The sequence below is a fragment of the Trichosurus vulpecula genome, chromosome 7, assembly GCF_011100635.1.
Source record: "Trichosurus vulpecula isolate mTriVul1 chromosome 7, mTriVul1.pri, whole genome shotgun sequence".
NCBI lineage: Eukaryota > Metazoa > Chordata > Mammalia > Diprotodontia > Phalangeridae > Trichosurus > Trichosurus vulpecula.
The window spans coordinates 167,881,766-167,908,881 of record NC_050579.1 but is presented as its reverse complement, the minus strand read 5'-3'; the positions used below and the strand labels follow the sequence as shown (position 1 = coordinate 167,908,881).

Here is a 27,116-nt window from a genome sequence, read left to right as displayed (position 1 = left end):
CATCAGGTCCCTTCCCAACAAGGGGGCAGGGCCAGAGAAGGAGTGTTCAAACAACAGATCCTTGATGCCCATGACCTGATGGGTCGAGGGGCATGTACGGCCAGAGCCATTAGTTAAAACAAGAGAACATAGCTGTGATAAAGTGGGTAACCTTACCTTCTGCCTCAATTTTGCCCAGGGCTCAGTGAGAGAGGTGGAGAAATTGGGAGCACAGCCAAGCCCCAGGCTTTCCCCTCCTTCCGAGTCTTGAGAAGACTGGAGGACAGGGTACTGGGAGGAGGCTGTACCACTTTTCCAACCTCAGGGACAATCCTTCCTCCAATGTCCCTCCTGGTTGCATGCTGGACATGGTCCTGGAGGAGTCCATCCTTGTCCTCTATGCTTCTGAAGATGTGCCCAGGTCCATGGCCTTGAACATAAACCACTGGACTGAGAACCTGAGAGCATCAGGTGGAGTCCAAGACAGCAAGCAGCTGTCTCACCTCCTGGGGACCTGGGAAGTCAGGCCTGAAAAGCACTTTCAAAATGCTTGGAGAGCGAGAAGAGGGTTGGGATAGGGAGAGGCTTACCTCCCAGTCTTGGCTGGAGAAAAACTTGAGATGAGCAGTATTCCCGGTGCCAGGGAACCAAAAATGAAGAGGTTATGAAAAAATGATGATAGGTAAGGGAACCATAGGTTTCTAGGGGTGCTCAAGACCCCGAAATACCAACACGCCAGGTCCTGCCGAAAGAATTTGACTCAAGCCTTCTCAGCTAAGGGAAAAGACAAAGTTTATTAGGGATTCACCATAATGGGCTGTCTTAAGAAATCCCACCCTTTGTGATGCCTGTTTTCACAAGCGGGCCAGATTCAATGTACTGAATTAAATTGAATCTGAGCACCTTCATGGAGGCAAGATGGAGATTATATACACAAAGATTGTAGGAGGGATTGAGGGGTGGTCTGGGGTGACCAGAGAAGGGGTTTAGGGGGGGTCTTGAGGGGAAGTCTAAGGAGGATAAGGTGGGGTCAGAGTCCAGGAACCAAGAGAATGGCATTAAGGGCAGGAAGTTCCTGAAGGAATATCAAGATTGGGAAGTAACTGAAGGCATACATATCTAAAGTAACAACAGAGGGCAAGGTTTAGGTAGAGATTTGGGCCTAATGATAATGTGAGGTTTGTGGCCTTAGGGAAAGGCCAGATCTAGTTGGAAGATTCAAGGACAGTTCAAGGGGACTCCCAGAGACTGTATTCCAGATTCAAGGGGGTTCCCAGAGACTGTGCCCTCATCACAGCAAAGTTTTTAATTTCAAGACGCACCATTAAAAAGTTATTTTTAAATTGATCAGCACTTAACTTTAGTTTGTAAGACTCTCTAAGTATCTAAATGTTCCAATAAAATTCAATTACTTTTTTCATTGCTTCCTGATCCAAGAGAGTTAATAACTAATTGTCAATTCCAATTTTTTTTCTTTGAAACTTCACTGATAACCTGCTTCTTTACAATCAGTGAAATGCTCTTCCCTTAGCTGTAAAGCAATAAGTCTGTCATTCTGGGGGGTGGGAAATTATCTTAGTTCCTGTAAAACAAATTCTAAACAATGTTAACCTAAAACTTGGTTGAATATTTCAGCATTTATAAAAACATTCAAATCACAATTTAAGGATGCACAGTAGAGAATTTATGATATAAAAAACATTATGTTGCCACCAAATTGCCTTACTAGTGAAGCTTTCAGTTACCAGCCTTTTGAAAAGTTACTTCTCCTTGCCTAATAATGAACAAAATTCACAAGCATTTTGGTATTCTCAGTTTGATTCTTACTAGCTGTCTCCAGAAGCCATTCTCTCTCCTCTCTCTCTCTGTCTCTCTGTCTGTCTCCTCTCTCTCTCTCTCTCTCTCTCTCTCTCTCTCACACACACACACACACACACACATCACAGAAATACACATAGCATAAGAAATTATTATCATTTCCCCCATCTCCTGATGTAAGCTGGGGGCTCACCTTAAAGAAGAAAGAGAGCATTTCCTTGGGAAAATAATCCAGCAACTCTCCTTAGAGAATGAACATTCCCCAAGGCTTTGAACGGGAGGCTAGAAGCCTTTCCCACAGGGCTCTTCCTGGGGAACCAACAAGTTCCTGAAAGCTTTAAACAAGGCTCTAATTCTTCAAGTCTTTGAAGGTGGTCTAAGACCTGCCCCCAGGTAAACCTACAGCCTCTCCATGGGGAGCCAAAAAGGTCCTCCAAGGGAACACCTGAAGGGATTTTGTTAATTGATCACACTTAACACAAATAGCACTCCAAATAGACACAGACAGACAAAAAACCCTGCATTGTTCTTGTTTTTTGCATATTCTGATACATTTCCTTTCTCAATCATATCCCAAATAATCTTCACTTCATTTTCTCTTTCCCTGTCTCTCTCCTGCCTGCCCTCTGACATGACCACAAGTCAAAAAGGGAGGGAGGGAGGAGGGATAGAGAGCAAGAGAGCGAGGGAGCGAGGGAGCGAGGGAGCAAGAGAGACAGAGACAGAGAGACAGAGACAGAGCCCACCCATATCTTTGGTATCCTGCCAGCTATGACAATTGTAAGGATGCAACCTGTCCAAAGAAACAGTCTCACTGTAACAGAAAGGTACTGAGATACTGAAGAAAGAAGCAGACCACACCAGTCTGGTTATATATGTCTATATTTATTAATTTTGTTAATCGATTTTGTTAAATTAATTTATTTTGTTAATTTACTCACAAGACCCATCCTTGGCTGCAAGAGAACTGTGGTAGATCTCTGTATTGCTCTTAGGGAAGGTCAGATATCATATAGAAACAGAACAAAGAGTGCATAGTGCCAGGGATGGCCCAGCGTCACATGCAAGTTTTCCCATGTGGTAATTAGAGCTTCTTTTGCTGTTTACATTAAAAGTAGTTTACTGTAAGTGTGAAGTCACATGTCATGTGCTCACACTCTGGCTCCCACTCTACATTCTCTCTTTTTGAAGTAGCCTCATTTCAGTTTCTCTCATTAGTGGGGCATTAGCTAGTCTACTGCTAATTCCTCATTTCCCTCCCATGTCTTATTTGGTTGAGTTATGCCATTTCAAATGCTCCTTCAAGGTTTCCACTCTTGGTACATCCTAGGATCTTGGTTCTATTACTTTTCATCTTGCATTTGATAAATTAATATAACTATAAAGATAGAGAAAAGATAATATAGTGTGAGCATTTATTAGGTGTGTTCCATGTCCTAGGCACTGTGCTAATCTCTGGGGATACAAATAAAAAAATGAGGGGATCCTATCTTCAAGTATCTTATTTTCTAATAGTGGAAGACACTACATCTAAGTGAGCTGGAAAGTAGGGGCAGGGGTGGAGTTGGGGGAAGTGAGATGGCAGCTGAGAAGGTGGAGAAATCTGGGAAGTAATTGAACTGGTAATAATGTCAAAGATAACATTGATGCTATTGGCTAAAAACTTAGCTATGACAGCCAAAAAATGGATAGCTGTACTATGTGCTAGACACTCAATACGTGTAGTGATATCTCAGTTAAAACATCTCCTGGGAAGAAAGTTCTTTCTAGCAATGTTGGCATGGCTGACAAGTAGAGTGTGACTTTTTAAAGAGACTATTTTTGCTTTTTGATAGCAAAGGTCATTAAACACAAAAGCTTCTAGACTCAGTGTTCCCTCCTCAAGGACTGCTGGAGCAATGGTAATATAGCAAGAATTTGTACCTGGCAGTGAAAATTCTAACAGCAGCCACAGCACTGCAGTATCTAAGAGCAATGGAGAGCAGTAGAAGAGAGTTACTCTCAGGTCTACTATTAGGTCACTAAAGGAAATGATTATATTAAAAATACTTTTGTAACAAGAACAATGTTTTGTTGTGAATCACTTTATAAATCTTCAAATGTTAATTTTAGCTATCAGAGGGCCATGATGCTGGAATTTCACATCTATTTAAAGAGCCAATAGGTTAAAGAAGATACTTGGATATAATTTCCAACAGACTAGTAAGAAGTCAGATAGAAACAATCCTGTCTTTTCCTTATTTTCAATTATGAATACTTAAAAAATTTTTATTTGATTAAACAAAAAATACAGTCTCTCCTGATCTTCCTCCAAATTGTTTCTAACAATACATTCTTAGCAGCCCTATCCTGTCTTTATAGTCTTCTAACATAATACTGTCTTTCAACACACTAGAGAATATAGCCAAACAGGTCTATTTGTTCTTAGAACATTCCATCTCTTTCTTTGTGCTTTTGCACTGGAATGTACTCACTGCTCACTTCTACCTCTTAGAATATCTTGTTTCCTTCTAAATTTGACTTAAGTGCCACTTACTGCATGAGGCCTGTCTTGATTCCTCTCCCTCCAGCTGCTAGTTTCATGCCCTCCAAATTATCTTGCATTTATTTATATTAATATATATAATATAAATTTAAGAAGTTAAATATATGCATGTATGTATATATGTGTGTATATTGTATATGTATGTGTGTGTATATTATATAGTGTGTGTATATAGAAGGATTGAATTCCTTTGCCCATGCCAGTTAATAATTAATCAGTGATAAAATTTTAAAAGTGTCTACATACTGTGATACTTTCTGAACCAAAAAATCTTGATTAGGTCCAAAAAGAAAAGAAAAGCAATGTGATTTTCAAAGAGTATTAGTGATGTTCATTGGGTCACTGAATAAAATAGCAGTCAGTCCCACCCTGAGAGGGAACTGCTCTTGATGGCTGGAAGAATGGCAGATTTCTCCCTCTTTCTCTTTTCACATTCCCCCACCCTCTCTGTATTTTATCATACCATCAGAGATCAGGGACCGGTGGGCAAGAATGAATTTAACCTGGGGCAAAGAAAGACACACAGGGACAAACACAGGCACATAAGGATTTGTAAGGAGAGCTATTCAAGAAAGGGAGTGTGACTCCTCCACCCTTCTAAGTGTGTGCCAGCTATGGGTTTTAGAATGGGACCAAAAGAGAGCTACACATAAGAGGGATTTTAGGAGGACTCCAGAAGGGAGAAAAGGACCTTCAGAAACCAGAAACTGTGTTACCCCTTTGTCCCACATGTAGACACTTGTGCCTCACCACAGTTGGAAAATGTTTGAGCCCATTCTTCCTATGGACCTATATGTACTTGTGGGAGAATATGCCCTAGGCTTTTGGGGGAATTTTTGTTATTAATTTTTCTTACTCTAGCACCAGGGGCATGTTGATAGATCTTTGACAACTGCCTCTTTGAAAACATGTGACATACTTTTAAGTTTAATCTTCATTCATTGTTAACATTCTTAGATCTAGACAATCAACAAAACAATAAGTCAAGCTGTGATCTGTAGCATTTGTCAATTTCCAAGGTGTAAATGCTCATACTCAAAATTTGGAAATTGGCTCTTGAGAGCTAGTATGAACTGATTCCAGCATATCCCTGTAGTACCTCAGTAAATGCCCTTTCTAGAAGCTTTTTAAATCCGCCTGGCTGATAATCAAGGCGCAAGCACATTGACTAGATGTTTAATAGTAACACTAAACCTTCAGGGTTACCCCCTGAGGGGAGGAGTAATCAGCTGTCCTCTGATGATTTAAAACACCACTGCTAGTGAGAGTTGAGGTAGCAATTCCAGAGGATCTGTTATATTTTATATGGCCATATGTATTAGGAGGGCAGAGTTTATAATCTCAAAGAGGATCATAAACATGTCTGAAACGTTCGGAACCGCCGGATATAAGAAACTCTCAAAGTAGAAGGCAGAAGAATCAAAACATTTATTTAGGCTCCACAGTAACCAACCCATGAACCAGCAACCCCATTTTGATATATTGATCAAAAGCTTCCAGGCCCAATAAGTACGCCTTGAAAGAGTAACCAGGAGGCTACAGAGAAGCATGATTGCGTAAAGCAAAATCATGTTTCCCCCTCTATGGTAATAAGATTACCCACTGGACTGAAGTCTTTGTTCAGCTTCCTCCCGTAGGTCAGCTCTGCTACTGGCAGCTCCTGCTTCAGCTGTGGCTGTGGCTGTAACTGTAGCTGTAACTGTCGCTGTAACTGTCGCTGTAACTGTCGCTGTAACTGTCTCTGGCTCCAACCGGAAAAGGGAAAGAGGATCTTCAAGCTGTCCTCTCCCCTCTTATAGAGTTTTTGACATCATCAAGCACCGCCTGAACGACCAGGGCCGATTGGTTCTTGACTTGGCCCCTCCCCCTAGCGTAGCCGTTAACACCTCCCCTCAGCCAGCCCCATGACTCCTCACACAGGAAGTTGTCTGCTTCCTGGAATGCTCTTTGGGCTTCCTGCCCCGGAAGAGCAAGCCACAGTGTCCAGAGGCTCAATGAGGTAAGCTGAGTCATTCAAAGAAAACAAAGGCCATTCTGGCTACACCATATTATGTACATGTTGTCCTTCCTTTCCCCATCCCTCGCTTCCTTCTCCCTATATACAATGTAAGCTCTTTGAGGACAGAGTCTGTTTCATTTTTGATTTTGTATTCCCAGGTGGCATTATACAGGCTTAATAAATGATTGTTGATTGGTTGATTTACCCTCAGGCTTTCCAAGCGAGTAGCGCTCAATAGGGAGATAAAAAAATAGTTTTAAATTGGCTTTCTCAGACTAAGCAGAGGAACGTACTATGGAGAAGGGCAATCTGAAAGTAATTCAGACTATTCTAGAACTGGGGGACATTATGATATAAAGACCACCGCCCCCCCCCCCCCGAAAAAACTAGCCAGGGAATAATTTTTCCTTGCCTCTAGAATAGAAGTTGTTCCAGAAAAATTTCTGGAGCCTTTTCATTTCCCCTCCTGAATCCTTTACATCACCCCCTCCATTTTATTATTTATTTATGATTTATGCCCTGCCTGTTTCTGAAAGGTTTTGAAGCATCTAACATATTTGAACACAATAGATGATAGATGTCTATTGAAGGCTACCTGAATTGAGCAGATTATAGTATTTGAACATTGAATCCAGATGTAATGTTTCTGTCAAATCGGGCAAAGATGGAAAAACATTGGATTATATAGTTTTTGTTTTATGACCAGAAAAAGCGCATAAATTCATCTGCAAAATAAATTCTTTCCTTGGAATTAAACTTGAGCAGGGATTTATCATGTGAGGCATTGTAAAAAAGGATGTAGAGTAACAATGGACAATCTTTTCAAAAACAGTTTCATAAAAGATATAGAGATGCTTTTTGAATGGATATATCTCATATAAACCCTCTACAAAGGCAGAAGGTATGTGGGCAATGCCTCTATGCAGGCATTTCTAAAGGCCTAAGGTAATATGCTCTATTTTAGTTTTTGATTCCCTAACCATACAAGAATGGTTAACATATGTATTAAGATGTCTCTTTCAGACATGAAATAGTATATGCAAATTTTTCCACAAGTGTGACATCTCTGGCTCAGCATTAAATAAAAAAAAATAGACTTTGGAGTCAGGTGACTTGGGTTCAAATCTTAGTCCTGCCACTTGCCTGTTGTATAACTCTGGGCAAACCACTTAACCTTTCTCATCTATAAAACATGGAGATTATACCAGATAACCTCTAAGATCCTTTCCAGTTATAAATAAAATTCTGTGATCCTGTCTACAGCAGAGATTGTCTCTATTGATTGAAGCATCATGCTTTAAACAGAAAATAAGTGAGGTCCAAAGATGACCATAATGTTGTTTGAGAGGCAGACTAATATTCTTGTCCACTTCAGCAAGAGGTCCTAAGGGCAAAGATGGTATTTGTTCAGAAAATAGTTTTTATTGTTTTTTAAATTTATTTATTTTAGTTTACAAAATTCTATTCCACAAGCTTTGGGGTCTTAAATTTTCTCCCTCTCTCTCCTCTTCCCCCTACTCAAGACTGTGTGTAATCTGATATAGGCTCCACATATTCATTCATGTTAAACATATTTTCACATTAGTCATGTTTTAAAGAAGGATTATAACCAATGAAATGAACCATGAGAAAGAAGAAACAAAACAAGATGAAACAAAACAAAAGAGAGAGAGGACAAATAGTATGCTTTGATCTGCATTCAGGCTCCATAATTCTTTCTCTGAATGTGGATAGTATTTTCCATCATGAGCCTTTTGGAGTTGTCTTAGACCTTGCATTGCTGAGAAGAGCCAAGTCTATCAAAGTTAGTCATTGCACAATGTTGCTGTAACTGTGTAGAGTGTTCTCTTGGTTCTGCTCCCCTCACTCAGCATCAGTTCATGTAAGTCTTTCCAGGTTTCAGAAAATAGTTTTTAATCATCAGAAACTAATTTTAGGCATTGTTTAAGATCCCAAAGGGTTATATCCTTAATATAGACCCAGCAGAGCCTGGATTGTAAAGGTTACCTGTGGCTGCCAAGTCACAAAGAGATTCTAAGTTGGGGGTGGGAGGGTAGAACTGGAGAGAGAATTGAAGAAAATGCTTAGGCTCTATTCCTGAAATAATTAGGCATGAGATAAAGGTACTTATTTCTTGTCTTTCCTTTTCTAGAGTAAAAGTTCTCCTTTTTCCTTCACACCATGTTTCCTTAGTTTTCAGATTGTTTGAGATTTGTTCCCCCCCTTTCTCCTATCCCCACCCTACTGAACTTGACCTGTCACTCATTTGAAGCAGCCCTGCTGACATTTAATTGACTTCAATACTGTATTTGATGATTCCTTTTTTCTTCATACCATCTTCCCTTTCTTCTGCAGTGAATCTCAGCTCTCCAGGGACCTCCTTTTGACCTACTATGATGATTTCCCACTTAATTTTGCCTCATAACATTATCCTTCTTGATGTATCTTCAACTTCTGACAGTACTAAGCATCTTTTCCTCTTGGATAATCCCCCTCAGGATACTCCTAAGTCTCCTCTTGCTTCATTGAATATCTTTTTCAATCACCTTTTCTGGATTTTCATCCTGGTCACACTTCATAATCTTTGATATCTTCCAAGTGTCTACCCTGAGCTCTCTTCTTTTCTCTATAATACCTCAGTTGGTAATCTCATTAGCTCTCCCAAGTTCATTTTTTGACTTTTGTGCAAATGATTTCCAGATTTAAATACATAACTCTAATCCCTCTTATGAGGTCCAATCCTATATCACCAACTGCCTTTTGTACATTTCATCCTGGAAGTCTTGTAGGCATATCAAACTCAACATGAATGAAATAGAACTTATCTCCACCCCTTCCCCAACACTTCTCCCTTATTTCCTCATTATTAGTGAAGATACTGCCATTCTCTTTTTTACCTATGCTCTCAACTTTTGTGTCATCCTTGCCTCCTCTTTCACATTTATTTCATAAATGGAATCTTTCTTAACTCTTATTTCTTTCTACTTTCATAACATCCCTTCTATACATTCCTTTCTTTTTACCACAGAGCCACTACGCTAGTACAGGCAGGTCCTCATGGCCTCATTCCTAGAGTATTACAACAGGCTTCTGGTTGGTCTTTGTGCCTTGTTGCTCCTCCCCCAATCCATTTTCTACTCATATGCCAAACTTATTTTCCTAAAGTGCAGGTTTGACCATATCACTCTCTCTATTCAATAAAATCCAGTGTCTCTATTACATCCAGAATCAAATATGAAAGTCTCTGTTTGATTTTTAAAGTTCTTTGTAATATGGCCCTTTCCTGTCTTACCAGTCTTCTTTCATTTCATTCCCATTCATGTACTCTTATGATCCAGCAACACTGGCCTTCCTGCAGTTCCTTACATGTGATATTTCATGTCTCAAATCCATCTCCTAACTCCATGCTTTTTCATTCCTTGTCCTTTCCTAGAATGCTTTCCCTCCTCTCCTCTGATTCCTAGCTTTCCTTGCTTCATTCTAGACTCAACTGAAATCCCACCTTCTTCTAGAGGCCTTCTCCCCTCCGCCCACAAATTACTTCCCATTTACACCATCAGTACAGTAAATTTAAGCGCTCTTGCTCTCTCTCTCTCTCTCTCTCTCTCTCTCTCTCTCTCTCTCTCTCGCACATAGTTATTTACTTTTTGTTTCTTTATTAGAATTTGAGCTCTTTGGCTGCAGGAACCATGTTTGCCCCTTTCTTTGTATCCGAGCATTTAGTGCAGTATCTAGCGCATAGCTTACTAAGTGCCTAGCTTAATAAATTTGCTTATTTCCCTGCATTCGTGCAGAAAATTATATCACTTCTTGATCTTCTTAGTTGTTAGTTTCTTCTCCCTTTTCAAATGACCTTTTATTTACTTTTAAATTTAAGGTTTATGTCCCTTACTAGAAAGTAAACTTCTTATCATCGGTCATGATAGAATGATAGATTTAGAAATAGATGGAACTTTAGAGGTCATATGATCCAACCCCCTCATTTTGTCAAATAAGAAAAACATTTTTTTTTCTTTTTGAACTGTAACCCTAGCACCTAGCACAGTGCTTTGTACATAGTAAGTATTCAGTAAATGCCTGCTTAATTGAATTGAATCTAATTTTCAAAAGAATTCCATTCTATCACCAAAATGAGTTACCTACAAAGTAATCTCCCTGTAACTGAATTATTTAACTTGTTGGATAGAGTTATAGTGGATATTATAAAATAAGTTTATATTCCTGAAGGGGGAATGATACAGTCTTTTTTAAGCCTCTGGGTTTAAAAGAACATGTCTTGTGAATTGAAATCCTCATCTAGTGGTGTCACAGTGCTTTGGCTTGATTTTGAGGGAAAAAAAAACAGTCTAGAGAATTTCTCCTAATGATTTTCCCAGTCTCTCATATTGTAGAAAATGAGATCTTGGGAGACTTTTGTCATGTGACTACATACCCTGTTGTTACTGTTAAGGGTTTCCTCAGCTTGATACAAAATACCTGAAATGTATTGTATTAATATGAATTTAAAATGATCAATGCTCTCAGTTCTCTGCACTTTCTTAGAGATATTCCTTACTACCAATTTATAATGTGAGTGACTGAGATTCTACTATATCAATCTATGGATTGTGTAAAATGTGAGCCCTGACTGTCAGGCTAAGAAGATAGGATTCTGTGACAGAGAAACCACCCCCACCCCCACCCCCCCACTCCACCTTTCCCTCTTGGCTTCCTGCATTTAGGCTGTTGAACAAACAGTCAGTGTTAGTCTTGATATGAAATTGTTAGTAGATCAGAGAACAAGGGGAAATTACCTTCCTATTCTCATTTGGGCCAGCTTCTGTTTTTCTACTTCTGAAATATCCCACTAACTTTCCTTTAATCTTTTTCCCCTTTTCTTGATCCTTCCCTAACTAAGTCTTCTTATTTTATACTTGCCTCCTCTCTCACCTCCCATCCCCTCAAAAGTTAAAATGCTAAATACTATTCAGAAGAAGGTGGTTTTAGTGAATTGGAACTTGTTCAGTCTTCCCTGCACACCTCTTCCCTGCCTTCTCCACACCTCCCATAGCTGGGAATAATTTAACCCCATTGTACTTTTCAACTGGCAATTCATCTCCTTTTAAAACTAGTAGCAAATATTAAAACATCTTTAACTTGTGCAAATGGAGTGTTGGGACATTGTTAAAATATTTCATGTAGCAGAAATAAAGTACTCATATTAAAATACCTTTGTGAATTGCTGAACTTCGGGCCTCTCAATGAGTATAATCATATTTCATATTGGAAAAAAAGAGAAAATATTGAATCATAGGGGGAACATTTTGTGTACAGCTTATTGTACAGTGAGTGAATTTTTCTCAGATCTATCTGAGCTGCTCAAAGGCAGCATTAACAGAAATGATAAATAGGCCTGATGATTAAGCCAGGTGGCAAAGCCATCATTTGTAAGGCTGCCTAGATAGATACCTGGGTCTGAGAGGAAACCTGGGACTGCCTTCCTAAGGCTAGGGGAGACCAAGCATACTGAATAGGTGGTGTGATTGATCTCTTTGAAAGAGGATGCCAGCTGGAGTGTGCACAAACAATTCCTTCTGGATTTTCCTTAAACGCTAAATTGATGGCAACTTCCAAAAAGAGCAGCTCAGGCCTCTGTCCCTGCAAATATAAGATAAAGCTTCATCTCTGCTCCTAATAAGAGGAACTGACAATAAAAGGGGCAAAAATTACTTACCCTGAGTGAAGTCATGAGAAGAAACAAAATGGTACTCCACTACTAGATTAAGGAAGTAATTGCAATTTGGTGATGTTCTTCATCAGGGATCTTCAGGAGCCCAGCTGTACAAATTGTTTGTCTTTTAGTATCATTACATTAAATAATGTCACTGGGAAAAAAGAATATTTTAATTAAAAGATTATATGAGGGAGTTACAATTCAACTTTGCTATCCAGTAAATTCTGTCAGATAGAACGGAGTGCTAACATAATTTGGTTTCCTATTTTTTTCTTAAATTTTCAGTGACCTGGTACAGAGAAAAGGTACTTAATATGTTTATTTAATAAAATTGCATAGAAAACCAAATCTTAATTTTCTTCAAAATATCGTGTCTGTTTTTCCTTCACAATTACTACCTTGGTTATAGAAATTATAGGGTTGTAACTCATCTCTAAATAAGACTTTCTTTAGTTTTTTTGAACTGATTTTCTTTTTAACAAGGGAAGGGTCTGGGTATGGGAAGGAAGATAAATACTTTGGGAAATGATGGTGATATAAAAACAAAAGACCAATAAAATAAAAAGATAAGACAACTTGAGGGATGCCTAAAATGAAATTCTTCTTGTATTCAGGTTTTGATTTCTTAAAGGATATATATTTATGTGTATATATGAAGTCTATGTTAACTGTGTTAATGTGGCATTTACAGAGCCCAGTATTTGGGGTTCTTGAGTGGGGGAGGTTCCAGAGGGTTCTAAGATGGAAAAGATAATCACTATTATTATAATTAAATAACAGTTGAGATAGAATTAATTTTTCTATCATGGCTAAAGCCTATATTCCTTTGGAGTTAGAGAATAGCTTGTTATAATCTTCTGTAAGGGGGAGTGAATCAGGAGATATACAATACCATATTTATGAAGGTTGGTTGAAGAAACTTGTGCATGTCCAGCCTGGAGAAGAGAAGGCTTGGACTGGGGGAGGATTTAATTCCTTTGAGGGGCTCAGGGTTAGACTAAATTAAGACTCCTAGAACTAAAAATCTAAAATTCCATGACTCTGGAAGGGTATCATGTGGAAGGTAAATGGAAATAGTTAAAATTGTTTTGCTTGGCTTCAGAAGGGAAACCATTACCAAGGGGCAGAAGGAAGAAAGAGTCAGAGTTTGGTTCAACAGAAGATAGAACTCCCTAACATCAATAGTGGTCTAACAAGGTGAGCTAACGCCTGAGGTGCCATAAGTGTTTGGAGTTTTTGATTATTTTAGGTCCTTGGAGAGAGATTGGCTGAGAAGGCATCAGTCATGTTCTAGAGAGGAATCATCTTTATGGTAGAAATTGTACTAGTTGACCTTTGAGATACCTTCCAACTCACTATTCTATGATTCCTTTTCTTTCCATGTCAATCCTCACCATTCATCTGTACGATAAAGTATGACATCTAATAATTCTGCTTTAAATTCAAACACTGAATGTCTTTAATTACTAATGTAGGGATAAAATTTGCCTTCTGAAAAATCAGAAGTGTGTGTATGTGTATATGTGTGTGTGTGTGTGTGTGTGTGTGTGTGTGTGTGTATCTGTGCGTGTGTGTGCCTGTGTGTGTAAGGTGCTGCCCCTTTGGTCTGTGAATACTTTGCTTCCTGAAAAGGGCACAAAATTAACTTACGAAGAAAAAGCTTTTTGGATGAGATATGGTGCAGAGCCATCAACTCTTCTGTGGATCATATATGGAATTACTCTTCAGATGAATATAATGAGAGTACCAGTTTGAAGACAGAACAATGACTAAGTTAATGATGGCTTCCAGGCATTGTAGTCTATCAGCTTGTTTGAAAGTGACTCTTTTTAGAGTTTTGAAGGTTACAATTGAGAATTATATATTAAATAACTGCAGACTATGGAAAGATCATAAAAGGACTACTGTGGCCATCCTGGCAGAAATGTGGAATTGCTGAGTTTCACATCATAAGTTAGAGACAAGTCACTGATTTGAGGTTTTATAAGCCAGAAAAGAAGCTGTAGAAAGAAATTGTCAGAAGAAGAATAGAAAAAGAGAAGAGGAGGAAAAAGCTGAACTTGGGAGATATCAGGAACAGAATGTGAGAGGAGCTAAACTGACAACAAAGCTTTGTAGTTACACAAGTAAGACTAAGAAGCAAGATTTTTACTCAATTCTTCTCATCCCCAATTCTGTGCACTTTCAGTGCATAGCTAGTTCTACAAGTGTGCCTTGTACACTCAGATGTTTTTCAAGCCAGCAGGTCATCCTGAGGTGCCTTGCACTAGGAAAGTTAAACCACTGCCACCATCTCAACCACCATCTCCCCTCAGACCGCAATGGACACATTTAAGGACTCTGAATCTAAGAGCCCTGGGAATAGCAGTGTCCCACAGACTACCAGTCCACTAAGGAAAGCAGTCAATCGCTGTAGAGAAGGTATCCACCTTCCTTGCCACCAACCTCTCACCAACTGTAACGGCAACCACAGTTGCATACCCAGGATGGTTGCTAGTGCAAGTTCTTAGATCTGCTTTACTAAGGAAAGCAACTTAAAAGAGGTCAATGATCTTCTTCAATTACATAGAAAAATACAAAGAGAAATAAAGACCAACAGACAGGGCTCTACTGCCTGAATCAAAGCTTTACATCCACCACTGAATCAAGAGAGCCTTTACCTCTGAGGAGTCAGGGAGCTCTGAACATATGGTCACTCAGAGTCTTGACCAGAAAATCCCAACATTTTTCTCATAAGTGAGCCCTCAAAGCAAAACCTCACCTCTCAGAAGATATACTTTTAGGCTCAGTGCCTAATTAGAAATTCACAAAAGGTGTGTAAGTCTTCCTACAAGCAAGCAAGCTTCCCTTCATGAGCTCCAAATGAGGCCTATTGATGGGTGGGGAAGATCATATTCCCAATGACCTTACACCAACTGACACTGATAGGCAGCTAAGTCCAAGATACTGGTGTCTCCCCACCCCCTCAGACCACCAGCCCTGCTTCTATTCCAACCTTCATAGACATAATCCCAGGAAGCAACTCCTTTAGATATGCTGTCTGCCTCCTCAGCTACTGTAGCTACTGAAGACCCCAAAAAGGAAGCTGTCAACATTAAGGTCCTTGCAACTGTTCAAAATAAAAAAGAGATATTATTTTATCAGTGGAGATTGTAAGGATATATATTGCCATCTGCTTTGCTGATGTATCCAAAGGACCACAGGGTCTTTCTATGTGACTTGTGAGCTGAAACTTAGGTATTGTTTTCCTCATTAGAATGTGAGCTCCTTGGAAGTAGAGAATATCTCTAATTTCCTATAAGTATATACGAAGCATGCATTAAGCATGTAACAAATGGTTTTTCATTCTTTCATTCATTAATGAATTCATTTATATATTCATTCATTTAGTGATAGGGCACAAGTGGCACTGGTTAATAACTAAAAGTATTGAATCAAAAGTTTTCCTAACACCTTCAACTTTAAGGGAATTGGCTATTACCATTCTCAAGTTTCATTGTACTCAATAATTATAGCTCTGGGAAGCTATGGTTAGTCTTAATTGAGTAAATGAAAATTCAAAATATCTGGCACCATAGCCTCAACCATCCTAAATTAGATAATGTGAACCAACCTAATTATTTGTTCAAAGGAGGCTGTGCAAGAGGGTGAGATTTAGAAACCCTTTAGCAACATTTTCATGATCTCTTCCTTTTACTGACAACTAATCAAGACAATTCATACATTTTGTTTTGAATAATAAAACTTATTAAACATCATCTCTTCTTCAAATTAAAATGAAATAACAGATAAGTAGGACCTTTTGTGAGGGTCCCATAATTTGGAATTTGTGACAGTGTGATGATTAAGGCTATAATCATTTATATATTTAGCTGCCTTCTGCATGCCTTTTTGGGGGGGATTTTCTTTCTGTCTTTCCAATAAGCACTCTCAAAATTTATCAAAAATTGTTTTAGGCTGAGAATATAAAAGAACTGGAGGGATTGAAATGATCCTCTTAGTACAGTGGTTCTTAACTTTTTATTGTGTCATGGACCTCCTGGACAGTCTGGTGAAGCCTAGGAACCCTTTCTCAGAATTTATTTTATATAGGATTACACTGAAAACAAATCATAATGAAATGCAGTTATCTATCTATGTCTATATGTTTTCAAGTTCACAGGTCCCAGGTTAAGAACTCCCATTCTAGTCTTATCTCCTTATTTTATAGATGATAAATATACTATTTCTATTTTCAAGAATTCTGAAATCCCCTTATCTGACCATAATATATTGGCTTTTTAACCTCTCCCTCTGTCTTCTCTTATAAAACCCTTCTCTTTGTCTACACTATGACCTCCAATCTCTCCACTCCTCAATCTTCTCCCAGGCCCTTCCCCCTGCGCTAGTCACTCTCCTCTTTTCTTCATCTTGACCCTTTGGTGAACCTATTCAACTCTACACTGTCCTTTTCTCTTGAACCCCTCTTGAACCTTGGCCCCTTTATCATAACACTGATTATGCTCAGCGGAGCCTCAGCCTTGGATCACTCCCACCATTCATCACATTTGCTCCTACACATGTGCTGCTGAATGAAAGTGGAGAAAATCACTCAATAGTTCTGATTTGATTTACTATAAATTTATGTTGCCAAAATTCAAGTGGGCCCTCACTGCAGCTAGGCAATCCTACTATACCTCCCTTATCACTCACTATCCCACTCCCCACGATGGCTTTTCCAAACCTTTTTATCTCTTCTCAAACTTCCCATGGCTCCTCTCCCCCCAATCCCTCAGTTGAGAACTTTGCCTCATATTTTACTGAAAAAATAAGCTCCCTTTTTTCCCCTTTCCCACATCTCCCATCACTAAGATGCCTTCTACCACTCTCTCCTCTTTCCCCCTTTTATCATATGATGAAGTAACCTTTGTTGTCACCAAGACTAACCCATAGTACTTATTCAGTTGATCCCATTCCATACCCTTTTCCTCTAACAGACTGCTCCCCCGTCATGATTCCCCACTCTTTCACTTACATTCAATTTCTTCCTCTCTACTAGCTCATTTCCTCCTGCTTATAAATGTGCCCAACTGTCATCCATCCTGAAAAAAAACCTCACTTGATCCTTCTACGGCAGCTGACTATAATCTTATATCTCTTCTACCATTTGTAACTAAACTACTCAAAAAGGCCATCTACAGTAAGTACCTCCACTTTCTCTCCTCTCATTTTCTTCTTAACCCCTTATAATCCAGCTTCTGACCTGATCCTTCTACTGAAACTAGTTTCTCCAAAGTTACTAACGATCTTAGTTGCCAAATCCAATGGCCAAATCTCAATCCTCATTCTCCTTGACCTCTCTGCCACCTTTGACACTGTTGATCACTCTCTCCTCCTTGATACTTTCTTTTCTCTACATTTTCAGGTCACCATTATCTCTTGGTTCTCCTCCTACTTATTTGACTACAACTTCTCTGTGTCCTTTGCTATATCTTTCTCCAGATCACTCCCTCCAACCATGGTATTTCTCAAGGTTCTGTCCTGGGTCCTTTTCTCCCTCTACACTTCTTGACTTGGTGATCCCATCAACTCCCATGGATTTAATTACCATCTCTATGTTGATGATTCTCAAATCTACCTATCCTGCCCCAAACTCTCTACTGACCTCTAGCCTTGCATCTCAGACTACGTTTTACAGAAATCTAGAACTGGATGTCCAATAGACCTCTTAAAGTCATTATGTCTTAAAGAGAACTCATTATCTTTCATCCTTCCCCCCTCTCCCTCTTAACTTTTTTCATTATTATAGAAGGCAACACTACCCTCATAGATCCTCAGGCTCAAAACCATCCAGGTTTCCTCACTGTCTCTCACCCCTCATATCCAATCTGTTGCCAAGACCTTTCAATTTTACCTTTGAAACATCTTTTGAATATACCCTCTTCTCTCCTCTGACATTGCCACCACTCTGTGTGGAGGCCCTCATCACTTCACAACTGAATTATTGCAATAACCTGCTGTTGGGTCCACTTGCTTCAAGTTTCTCCTCACTCCCATCCATCATCCACTTAGCCACCAAAGTGATTTTTCCTAAAACACAGGTGTGATCATGCCAACCCAATCCCACCATCTCCCAGTTCAAAAAACTCCAGTGACTTCCTGTTGCCTCTAGGATCAAATACAAAATCCTGTTGGACACTCAAAGCCCTTGATAGTCTAGCTCCCTCCTTTCCTAGTTCCCTCCTTACACCTTGCTTCTCAACACATACTCTGATCCAGTGACACTGGCCTCCTGACTGTTCCATGTATAAGACATTCCATATCACTACAGGCTTTTTTTCTGGCTGCCCTCCGTGCCTGGAGTACTTTCTCCCCTTCATTCTAACTACTGCTCTCCTTGGCTTCCTTTAGGTCCCGACTAAAATCTCACCTTCTCTCACCTTCTACTGGAAGCCTTCTTCAACCCTACTTTTTTTTTTTACTAGTGCCTCCCTTTTTAAATTATTTCATATTTGTCTTGTAAAGAGCTTGCTTTGTGTATATTTGTTTCCATGTTGTCTCCCTCATTAGATCGTAAGTTCTTAAAGGCAGGGATGATCTTTTGCTTCTTTGCTCCCAGCACTTAGCACAGTGTCTGGCATATAGGAGACACTTAAATGTTTATTGGTTGGTGAGGAAATGGAATATATATTGCATATGACCAGGAGGAGTACTAAGAAAAATTGTAGGGTTGGTAAAATGTCTCTTTGGTACATTCTACAGATATTTCGTGAAATAATAATAATAATAATAATAATAATAATAATAATAAAAACCAGTGTCATAGGATAATACATTTAGAAATAGAAGGATCCTCAGAAGTTGCCTAGTGTAACACTGATTTTACAGACTTGGTGACTGTGTCCTAGGCATGTTGAGTAATTTGTCCAAGTATTACATAGATATCAAGTAACAAAGCTACTTTTATATTTATAAATATAAATAAATAATATATACTTTTTCCTTAGTGTAGAACACTGGATTTAGAATTATAGCATCTGGGTTGGAATTCTGACCGTCCTGTTTGCTGCTTGTGTGAACACACAATTTCCTTAGTCCCTTGGGACTTCAGTTTATCCATTTGTAAAATAAGGGGTATAGAAAAGATGATCACTAAAATACCTTCAGTTCTAAATCTATGAACCAATGACCTTTACACTCAGTTTCTTTATAAAACACTTTCTCTTACAGCTACATTTATATCATTGGATCAGAGCTTTAAAGAACCAGAGGACATAGTTCTTACCTTACCAATGAAAACATTTTGAATTTAGATGATGGCCAATTCTTTCTTCTATCAGCTTTAAACATGTGCTACGAATTAAATATACCTTTGTATAACTCAATGCTTAACTCTACACTCATTACATATATTAATTCATCAGATTGAAGTACATTCTAATGTCCAGTTATTGCCAAGGCCTTTTAATTTTTGTTGTAGCTGTTCAGTCATTACAGTTGTGTTTCACTCTTCATGCTCCCATTTGGGGTTTTCTTGGCAGAGATTCTGGAGTGGTTTGCTATTTCCTTCTCCAAGTCATTTTACAGATAAGGAAACTGAGGCAAACTGGGATAAGTGACTTGCCCAGGGTCACACACAGTAAGTCTCTGAGGCCAAATTTGAACTTGGGAAAATGAGTCTTTCTGACTTCAGGCCTGGCACTCTATCCACTGTACCACCTAGCTTTTATTTTTACTTTTGTAAAATCTTTTCCATGTCTCCACACTTTCTTTCCTCTGATACAACGACCACTTTGGTGTAGACCCCATCACCTTATGCCCAGACAATTGTGTTAGCCTGCTGGTATTTCTCTTAATTCATTAGCTTTTTGGTTACTGTTGCTGACTCATTTTGAGCTTTTACCCCATGAAAATCTCAGGTTCTTTTCTCATGTGAATGGTTGTCTTGATATTTGCTACTTTTGCAGTTGTGTTTTTGAACATGAATACAGGTTTTGATATTTGTTTCTATTACTTTTCCTCATGTTTAATTTTTGTCTTTTTTTCCAGCCTGTCAATATCTTCTTAGATCCCAATTCTATCTTCCCACATATCTTTAATAGCTTTATATCATTTATAAATTCCATAAGCATACTGTCAACATTTTTATGCAAGTCACCGATAAAAAATATTTAATGGAATAGGGCAAAATACAGTCTTCTATGCCCTCACATTTTGAAAATTAGGCCACCTATTTCATTGATAATACAAATATTGAAAAATAATGCACTCATTTTTATATATAATAATATTACTATATATTTTAGTATTTGTTTTGAAAACTTTATGAAGTTTCAGCATTTATTATTACTAAATTATGAACATTAGATTTCCTGCATTACTAATAATTTTACACATCATCTTTCTAATAGAGAGATGAACTTGTAAGGAAGGTCTGATTTTATTCTGTCTTTCTTAAAAAGAGTTAAATAATGTAATGTTAATGTTGGTCACTCATAGATTAGTAATTTGTAAATTATATTGTAGAATATCACACTTCTATAAACTAAAAATTATATATTTAGAATTCTATGCAGAAACTATTTGAATAAAAAATGCTGACCTTGTTGTTAAGCAGCAATATGATTGGATTTGTTCCATTTTTTTCCTTTGTGCTATTCCATTTCTTATGTCTTTGGTGTTAGTTTTAAAGGATTAAGGATTTAAAGAATTAAACAAAATGAACTCTTTGTCTTTATGTATGTAGATGTTCCAGTGTTGTAAACAATTTAAACTGTGTTGAAATCTGACAGGTTATCCAGAAGCAATCAGAAACAATTAGTCTGGCATAGTATTAATTTAATTTTTTTTAAAGATCATACTTAGGAAACAGATATAATAATTTTAGGACAATATAACAAATAGATTAGTTCATGTCACTGAAAATAATTCCTAAATCAGATTTATTCCTGTTGATTAATATAAAAGAAAAAAAATTATAACAACAAAGAATTAGGAACTTGCATCTACTGAGTATGACCAGCCATAGTCATACCATAATAATATGGTTATAATGTGTTACAACCACAATCTTATTGTTATATTAGAATATGGCTATAATATCATTGTATGTAAATTCGTGGCCACAAAAAAAGAGAGAATGTCTTTATTAGAACTACCTTGTATCATTGTTTTTAAAATATTCTTTTCTCCTTTTTTTCATTAAAGGCCTCATTCGTTTGCAAGAACTCATCAAAGCTCCATCAAGGTACAATTTGCGGTTGAAAATACGTCAGTTGCCTGCTGACACAAAGGATGCAAAACCTTTACTAAAGGAGATGAAAAGAGGCAAGGAGTTTCATGTAATCTTTGACTGCAGTCATGAAATGGCAGCAGGCATTCTTAAACAGGTAATCACTGACTTGATTAAATGGCAAGGTTCAATTATATTTAATAAATTAAATTTTGGAGTTGAAGGGTGGTTTCACTTTCAAATGGCCAAGAGCTGTTTTCCCCAGTAAGGCAGAAAAATCAGTCAACTCAACTTGAGATATTTTTGTAGTGGATGATATGATTATTGCTGTCCATTTAATTTTCTTTTATATAAAATTTTAAATATTTGTAGAATTTTAAAATGTTAAGCAGTATACTTTTCAAAAAGCTGTAACATTGCTTGCAAATATACATGGCATGCACTGAGAGTGCTCTGTTTTTCTCCAGGGAAGTAGGTATTGTGGAAAGGTGGTTGTTGTGCACTATATGCTATGTGTGAACAAAGTCATAAAATCAGATTTAGTGCTAGAAAACATCTTAAAGGTCATTCTAGTCCAATGCCCTCATTTTACAGATGAGAAAACTGAAGCTCAGAGAGGTTCACTGGCTTGCCCAGTTGCTTAGAAGTAGATATTTAGGAAACAGTAGACACTTAATAAATGCTTCTTGATTTAGTAATCATCCAGGGTCATGTAGGTAGTAAGGAGAGGTGGGATTCAAATCCAGGTCTTCTGATTCCAAATCCAGCATCCTAATCACTATACCACACTGACACCTATGTAACAATAATCTTCCCTAAGAAAGCATTGACATGATTTTTATATAGGCTCAAATGAGGATGAGTTGTCCCGACACCAGACCCCTGTTATGAGTTAAGAACCTGTATTCTAGGCTTACTTCCTTATTTTACAGACTAGGGAACTGAGGTCCAAAGGTACATAGCCTATTCATGATTGATTTTTTTTTTAAAATCACTATATAAATGGATATCTATTGATGGATATGTATGTATAGATAGACATATCTACATGTATGTTGAACTTGATACATTTTTATATTTATATGTGTATGTGTATGCAAAATTGTACATACTCATGTATATACATGCAAAATAGTATGGTGCAGTCTAAAGTTATTTTGTAATATCTAATAGAGTAGTTGCCTTCTTTCTGTGCCCGCTTTCCGTTTCTGATGTTACTTTTAGAATGAATTGAGGGCATCTTCTTATCTATTTGCATGTAGTAAAGTATATCAGTGCTTATTTTCTTGGCTCTGAGGATTCCCAGGGACATAAAGATAGGAGCTGCTTCTGTGAGGCTGGAAGTTTCAGTTATCTACATGCCTGTTCATTCTGCATTAAGATTTTTGGCCAATGAAACATTCTCTTCAAGATCAAACATTGACTTTATTGCATTTGATAAATTGAAGATTATGTATGAAGGTCCCTAACCAACTGTGAGGGTACCCCAGCAGCCAAAAGATATTAAGTCGCCTTTCTGAGAACATGCATGGTATCTCAGAAAGAATGCTTTATTTTGAGTCAGACGACCTGGATTTGAATCCCAGCTCTGCCACTTAGTGCCTGTGTGGCTTTGCACTATTCACTTGACCTCTCTGAGCCTTAGTTGTACTGGCAGAGGAGATTGACTGCAAGGATGCCTGGCTAGGGACCAGGGAAGGTTGATCAGTCAGGGTGGAGCTGAGCAGGGAAGCCTGAGATGCTTCAGATTAAAGGCAGTAGAAGTCCACAGGCATGTAGCAAAAGGACTACAGAACTCTCAGGTAGATAGCATAAGGACTGTCTCCACAAGTCCCTCCTGATTTAACAAGGATCTGTTAAGTTAAACCTTTGGTCTCAGTCCCAAATGTCCTATAGACTTCTCAAACACTATCCCAGACCCTAAGAACTACATTTCTTGGTCCTTGTTTGCTATTTATCCTCATAAGGAACAATCTCACTTGCTTTATTTGTGGTAATTAATCCCATGTGACCTGAAGTCATTAACCTTAAGATAGGGTAACATACTTCCCCATAATTGACCAATAATATTAGTCCCAGAAGTTCCCATTCGTTTTTGTGGTGATGAGCTACTGTGCCATCCACAGTAGTGGTAAGAGTCAAGGGGTAGGCTAGAATGATCAGTAAGTCTGTAACAGTGATGGGCTGGTGCCCTGCTATCAGTTTTTAGGTTTGTTCCTTCCTCCTCTCTGTGGCTTACAGGTAATTTGAATGATTTGGTCAGCCAGGGGTGGAGGTTGTCCTTGTGACTAACCATTTCAGGGTCTGCTATCTGTTGGTCAATCTGATCAATATGTTGAATTCCCATTTTATATTAAATATTATGTTTCACCTCTGATATATCTTGACTGCATGACCCTGCGCAACCTCTTAGGGCTTTAGGCAACATTGTGAGTCTATAGGTTGCAGAGAAGATGCTGACCTACATTGTTAAAGGGAATTTCCTCATCAGGAATTCAATATGTCATTGAAATCACAGCTCTAATCCTTATCCCCATAATTTTCTAGTTGTTACAGGACCCATTGTTTTGTACAGATTTCTATACACTGTAGGTAGGTCCAATTTATCTCCCCTCAATATACACATGAAAAAAAAAGGTCATGATATGATTACCTGATAAGATGAGTGTTTGTCTTGTTTCTCGACTTAAGCTCAGTTTTCACTTTACTCAAATTGATGTTATGAATATGTGTGAATCACAAATGATCTGTGGTTTCGTTCACTTAAGATACTCCGTATGTAGGAAATCCCTCCACCAACATAGATCACAACCCAGCTAATATATTCTAGAAAATTCCTAGGCTATTGCCTGAAAAACATTGGAGTTAAATTACTTGCCCAGGGTCATATGAATATGAATTTGACCATGCAAATGCAAGAACCCAATATTTATATTATCAATATTATTCATACTTGGAAAAAAGCACCTGAAATATTGATACTCTGAGATGATGGTACCCCTGCGTCTCTTACTGTTTCAGTCAGCTTTTACCAATCCTGCATTCTTTCAATTAAGATTTAAATCCAGCTTTTCTACCATTTTATCTCCCCTTCACACACTAACCAAATAGTCAATTCTTGCTCACTTATTTTCTTAGGTATGATAATTCCCAGAAATTCTCTGATACAAGTGTCTTTAGAACCTTTTACGAAGTTATCTAAATGTCCTTGCCCAGTTATACCAAGAGGGTAGTCTCCAGTACAACCTTGTGTATTATCTAAAACTAGCTTATATACTTAGATTTTAGCACCAACTAATTGTCATCATTTGAGATTTTTCCTAACAGTTTTGACAGTGATGTATATATATATATATATATATATATATATATATATATATATATACACACACACATATATAATCAAATATGCAACCTAAGCACTCGATCTTCTGAATTTTGCTCTAATGGTTGAAAAGCAAAGCATTTACATAGCTAATTTGTCGCACTATTAATGCTAGAATTGTTTCTTAGAGATTTAGTCATAGAATCAGTAGGTTCTTGGCACATAAACGTCTTTCCTCCTTCCTTCTCGCAGCACCATTTTTCATTAGCCCCTAGAAAACATTTCCCTCTACTCTGTTCACAAAATGCCCTCACTTCCCATCTAGAATCCCTCTAAATATTTCCTCTCCGAAACCCCACATCACATATAATCAAAGCATAGGCTTTATTTTTCCTCATTAGTTAATAGGAAAATAGTGTTCTCTTGCTCTTCCAATCATGAGGTGAGATGTGTTTGGCAGTGGTACTGTGGAAACTGCTCAACAGATGAGAATAGAGAGATAATGATCTTGCAGAAATGTAACAATCCCTTGTGAAAGCACCTGTTTCCATTTCATGATGTCTTCCCTACCTAATGCAGAACTGAATTTAGTAATCATTAGCAGATAAAATGAACACCTTTGGGAATGTGCTCCCTAAGTATTTGTAAGGAATTTACAGAATGAGGAAAAGACATAGTTTCCTCTTGTTGATACTTCAACTAATTCATGAGAATTTTAAGAATGTGAAATTAAAACATAACAATTCACTACTTTCCAATTAGGAAGACTGGAGATCTTACTTTTAATTATCTGTACTGTTTGGATAATGGTAGTGAATTTGGATCTGCTCCATTACTGCTAAGGCAACGTTAAATGGCTCAAACACAAAGACTCCTTTGTTTTCCTGTCACTTTAAAAAAATTGTGTAATACTTTTCCAAATGAAATGGTGCTCTTCATTTAGGGATTTTTTTTTAATTTTAGTGACGACATTAAAATACAATGAACTAAGACATACTGATTTCAAGATTTGGGTAGCATCATAATGCCTTCATTAATATGTAAAGTCGTAAAGACTGAAAACACCCAACATTCTAATAGTAATCTTTCTATCAGAAGATCTGGTTCATAAATTTCTTCAATAGTTACTAATCTCTTTTAACTGCTGAGAAATGATTTGCTTGACCTGATTTTAGTGTAACTCAAATACAGTAGATTGGATTCCAGTTGAATTAACTGTTTTGTTCTTACTTATCATAATCCGTACACTTACATATTGTGTGACCTTTCAATAATTAAATTTTTGTTTCTCTCTTAGGCATTAGCTATGGGAATGATGACCGAATATTACCATTATATCTTTACTACACTGGTAAGTATTTTATTAAACCAGAAGGATGATGGCAAAAGGTCTTTCTTTGGTTTAAGTAGCAGTAACATTCATTGTTATAATTTGATCATGAGAAATAGCCTTTTAAATGAAATATAAGAAATATGATGCATGGTATTTTTGTGGCAATATTTTGTCTTTTTTTTAATCAAAACTTAAGAGTTAGTGATGTCAGCTAGCATCAGGGGAAACTCATAAATCTTAATGGTAAACTACTGATTTTGAAATGATGGCATTGTAGATTTTAATTCCCAGTGATTATATTTCTTGTTATTTGTCTTAGTTTGCAGGACCATTGGTGCATAACTTGCTGTTGTTGTTTAAGTGCTATTCTCGTAAATGGATACCTTTAAAATATACATCCATTAATTCTTTTATTGTTGCCAAAATAGAAATACTCAGTGCCACAAGGAACTAACTGTATCACTGATTCGTGGAGTCCATGGGAACATAAAAACACAAGAAGCTAAAGTGTTTTCCTTTAGAAGGGCTTGATCAGACTGTAACAAAGTATCCAGAGGAGGGACTCACATTAAGTCACTTGCTTCAAAGTATATTTTGCTTCAAAGTACCAGAGGTTAAAAGCTGCATTAAAGAAAACCTGACAGCAGTTGCCTGCTGATGGCCACTTTAAAATCACTCTTAGGCTTCCACAGCAATTCGCATTAACATTTCTGTGGAAAACCTTGGCTAGGCAACTGTATTTTTCCATCTCTGTGAGTAATACTTGAGAAAAGTTTCAGTAGAAATTATCTTAAAGATCTGTTTATCTGCGAGCAAAAAAATAATCCTTAAAGACTAATATGCTAGATTGAATCTCAACTCAGTCATACTCTACACTTTCTTATATCCTACTAACACGAGGCTATTTGAATCAGTTCTTGTGGTTATTTGCAATTTCCAATCCCATTTTACAGTGTGCTTTAAAAGTTATACTTAGTGGGAATGGATTTTCAACCTTTTTTTGTTTCTTTCTAATTAAAGCGGTTTCATTTGTCATCATGGTATCATTCTTTGAATGAGTAGTTAGAAATCTAGTTAGGTTTAGAAATCTCTGCTTCCTCACTACTGCTGCCTCTTCCCTCCTTCACCTGTTGCAATCTAGTATCCAGCTCAGTACTCTATTGGAACTATGGAAATTAGTCTTCCATGGCCTT

General features: G+C 37.7%; 1 protein-coding gene across 1 annotated transcript in view; it reads left to right on the top strand.

Annotated features, from left to right (window-relative positions):
• Window positions 1–27,116, top strand: part of GRIK2 (glutamate ionotropic receptor kainate type subunit 2) — a 533,321-nt gene that overhangs the window by 26,882 nt on the left and 479,323 nt on the right. Inside the window, exons 4-5 of the mRNA XM_036768273.1 lie at window positions 21,241–21,422; window positions 25,888–25,941. Coding sequence (XP_036624168.1) covers window positions 21,241–21,422; window positions 25,888–25,941 — 236 coding nt within the window. The remainder of the gene's footprint in view (window positions 1–21,240; window positions 21,423–25,887; window positions 25,942–27,116) is intronic.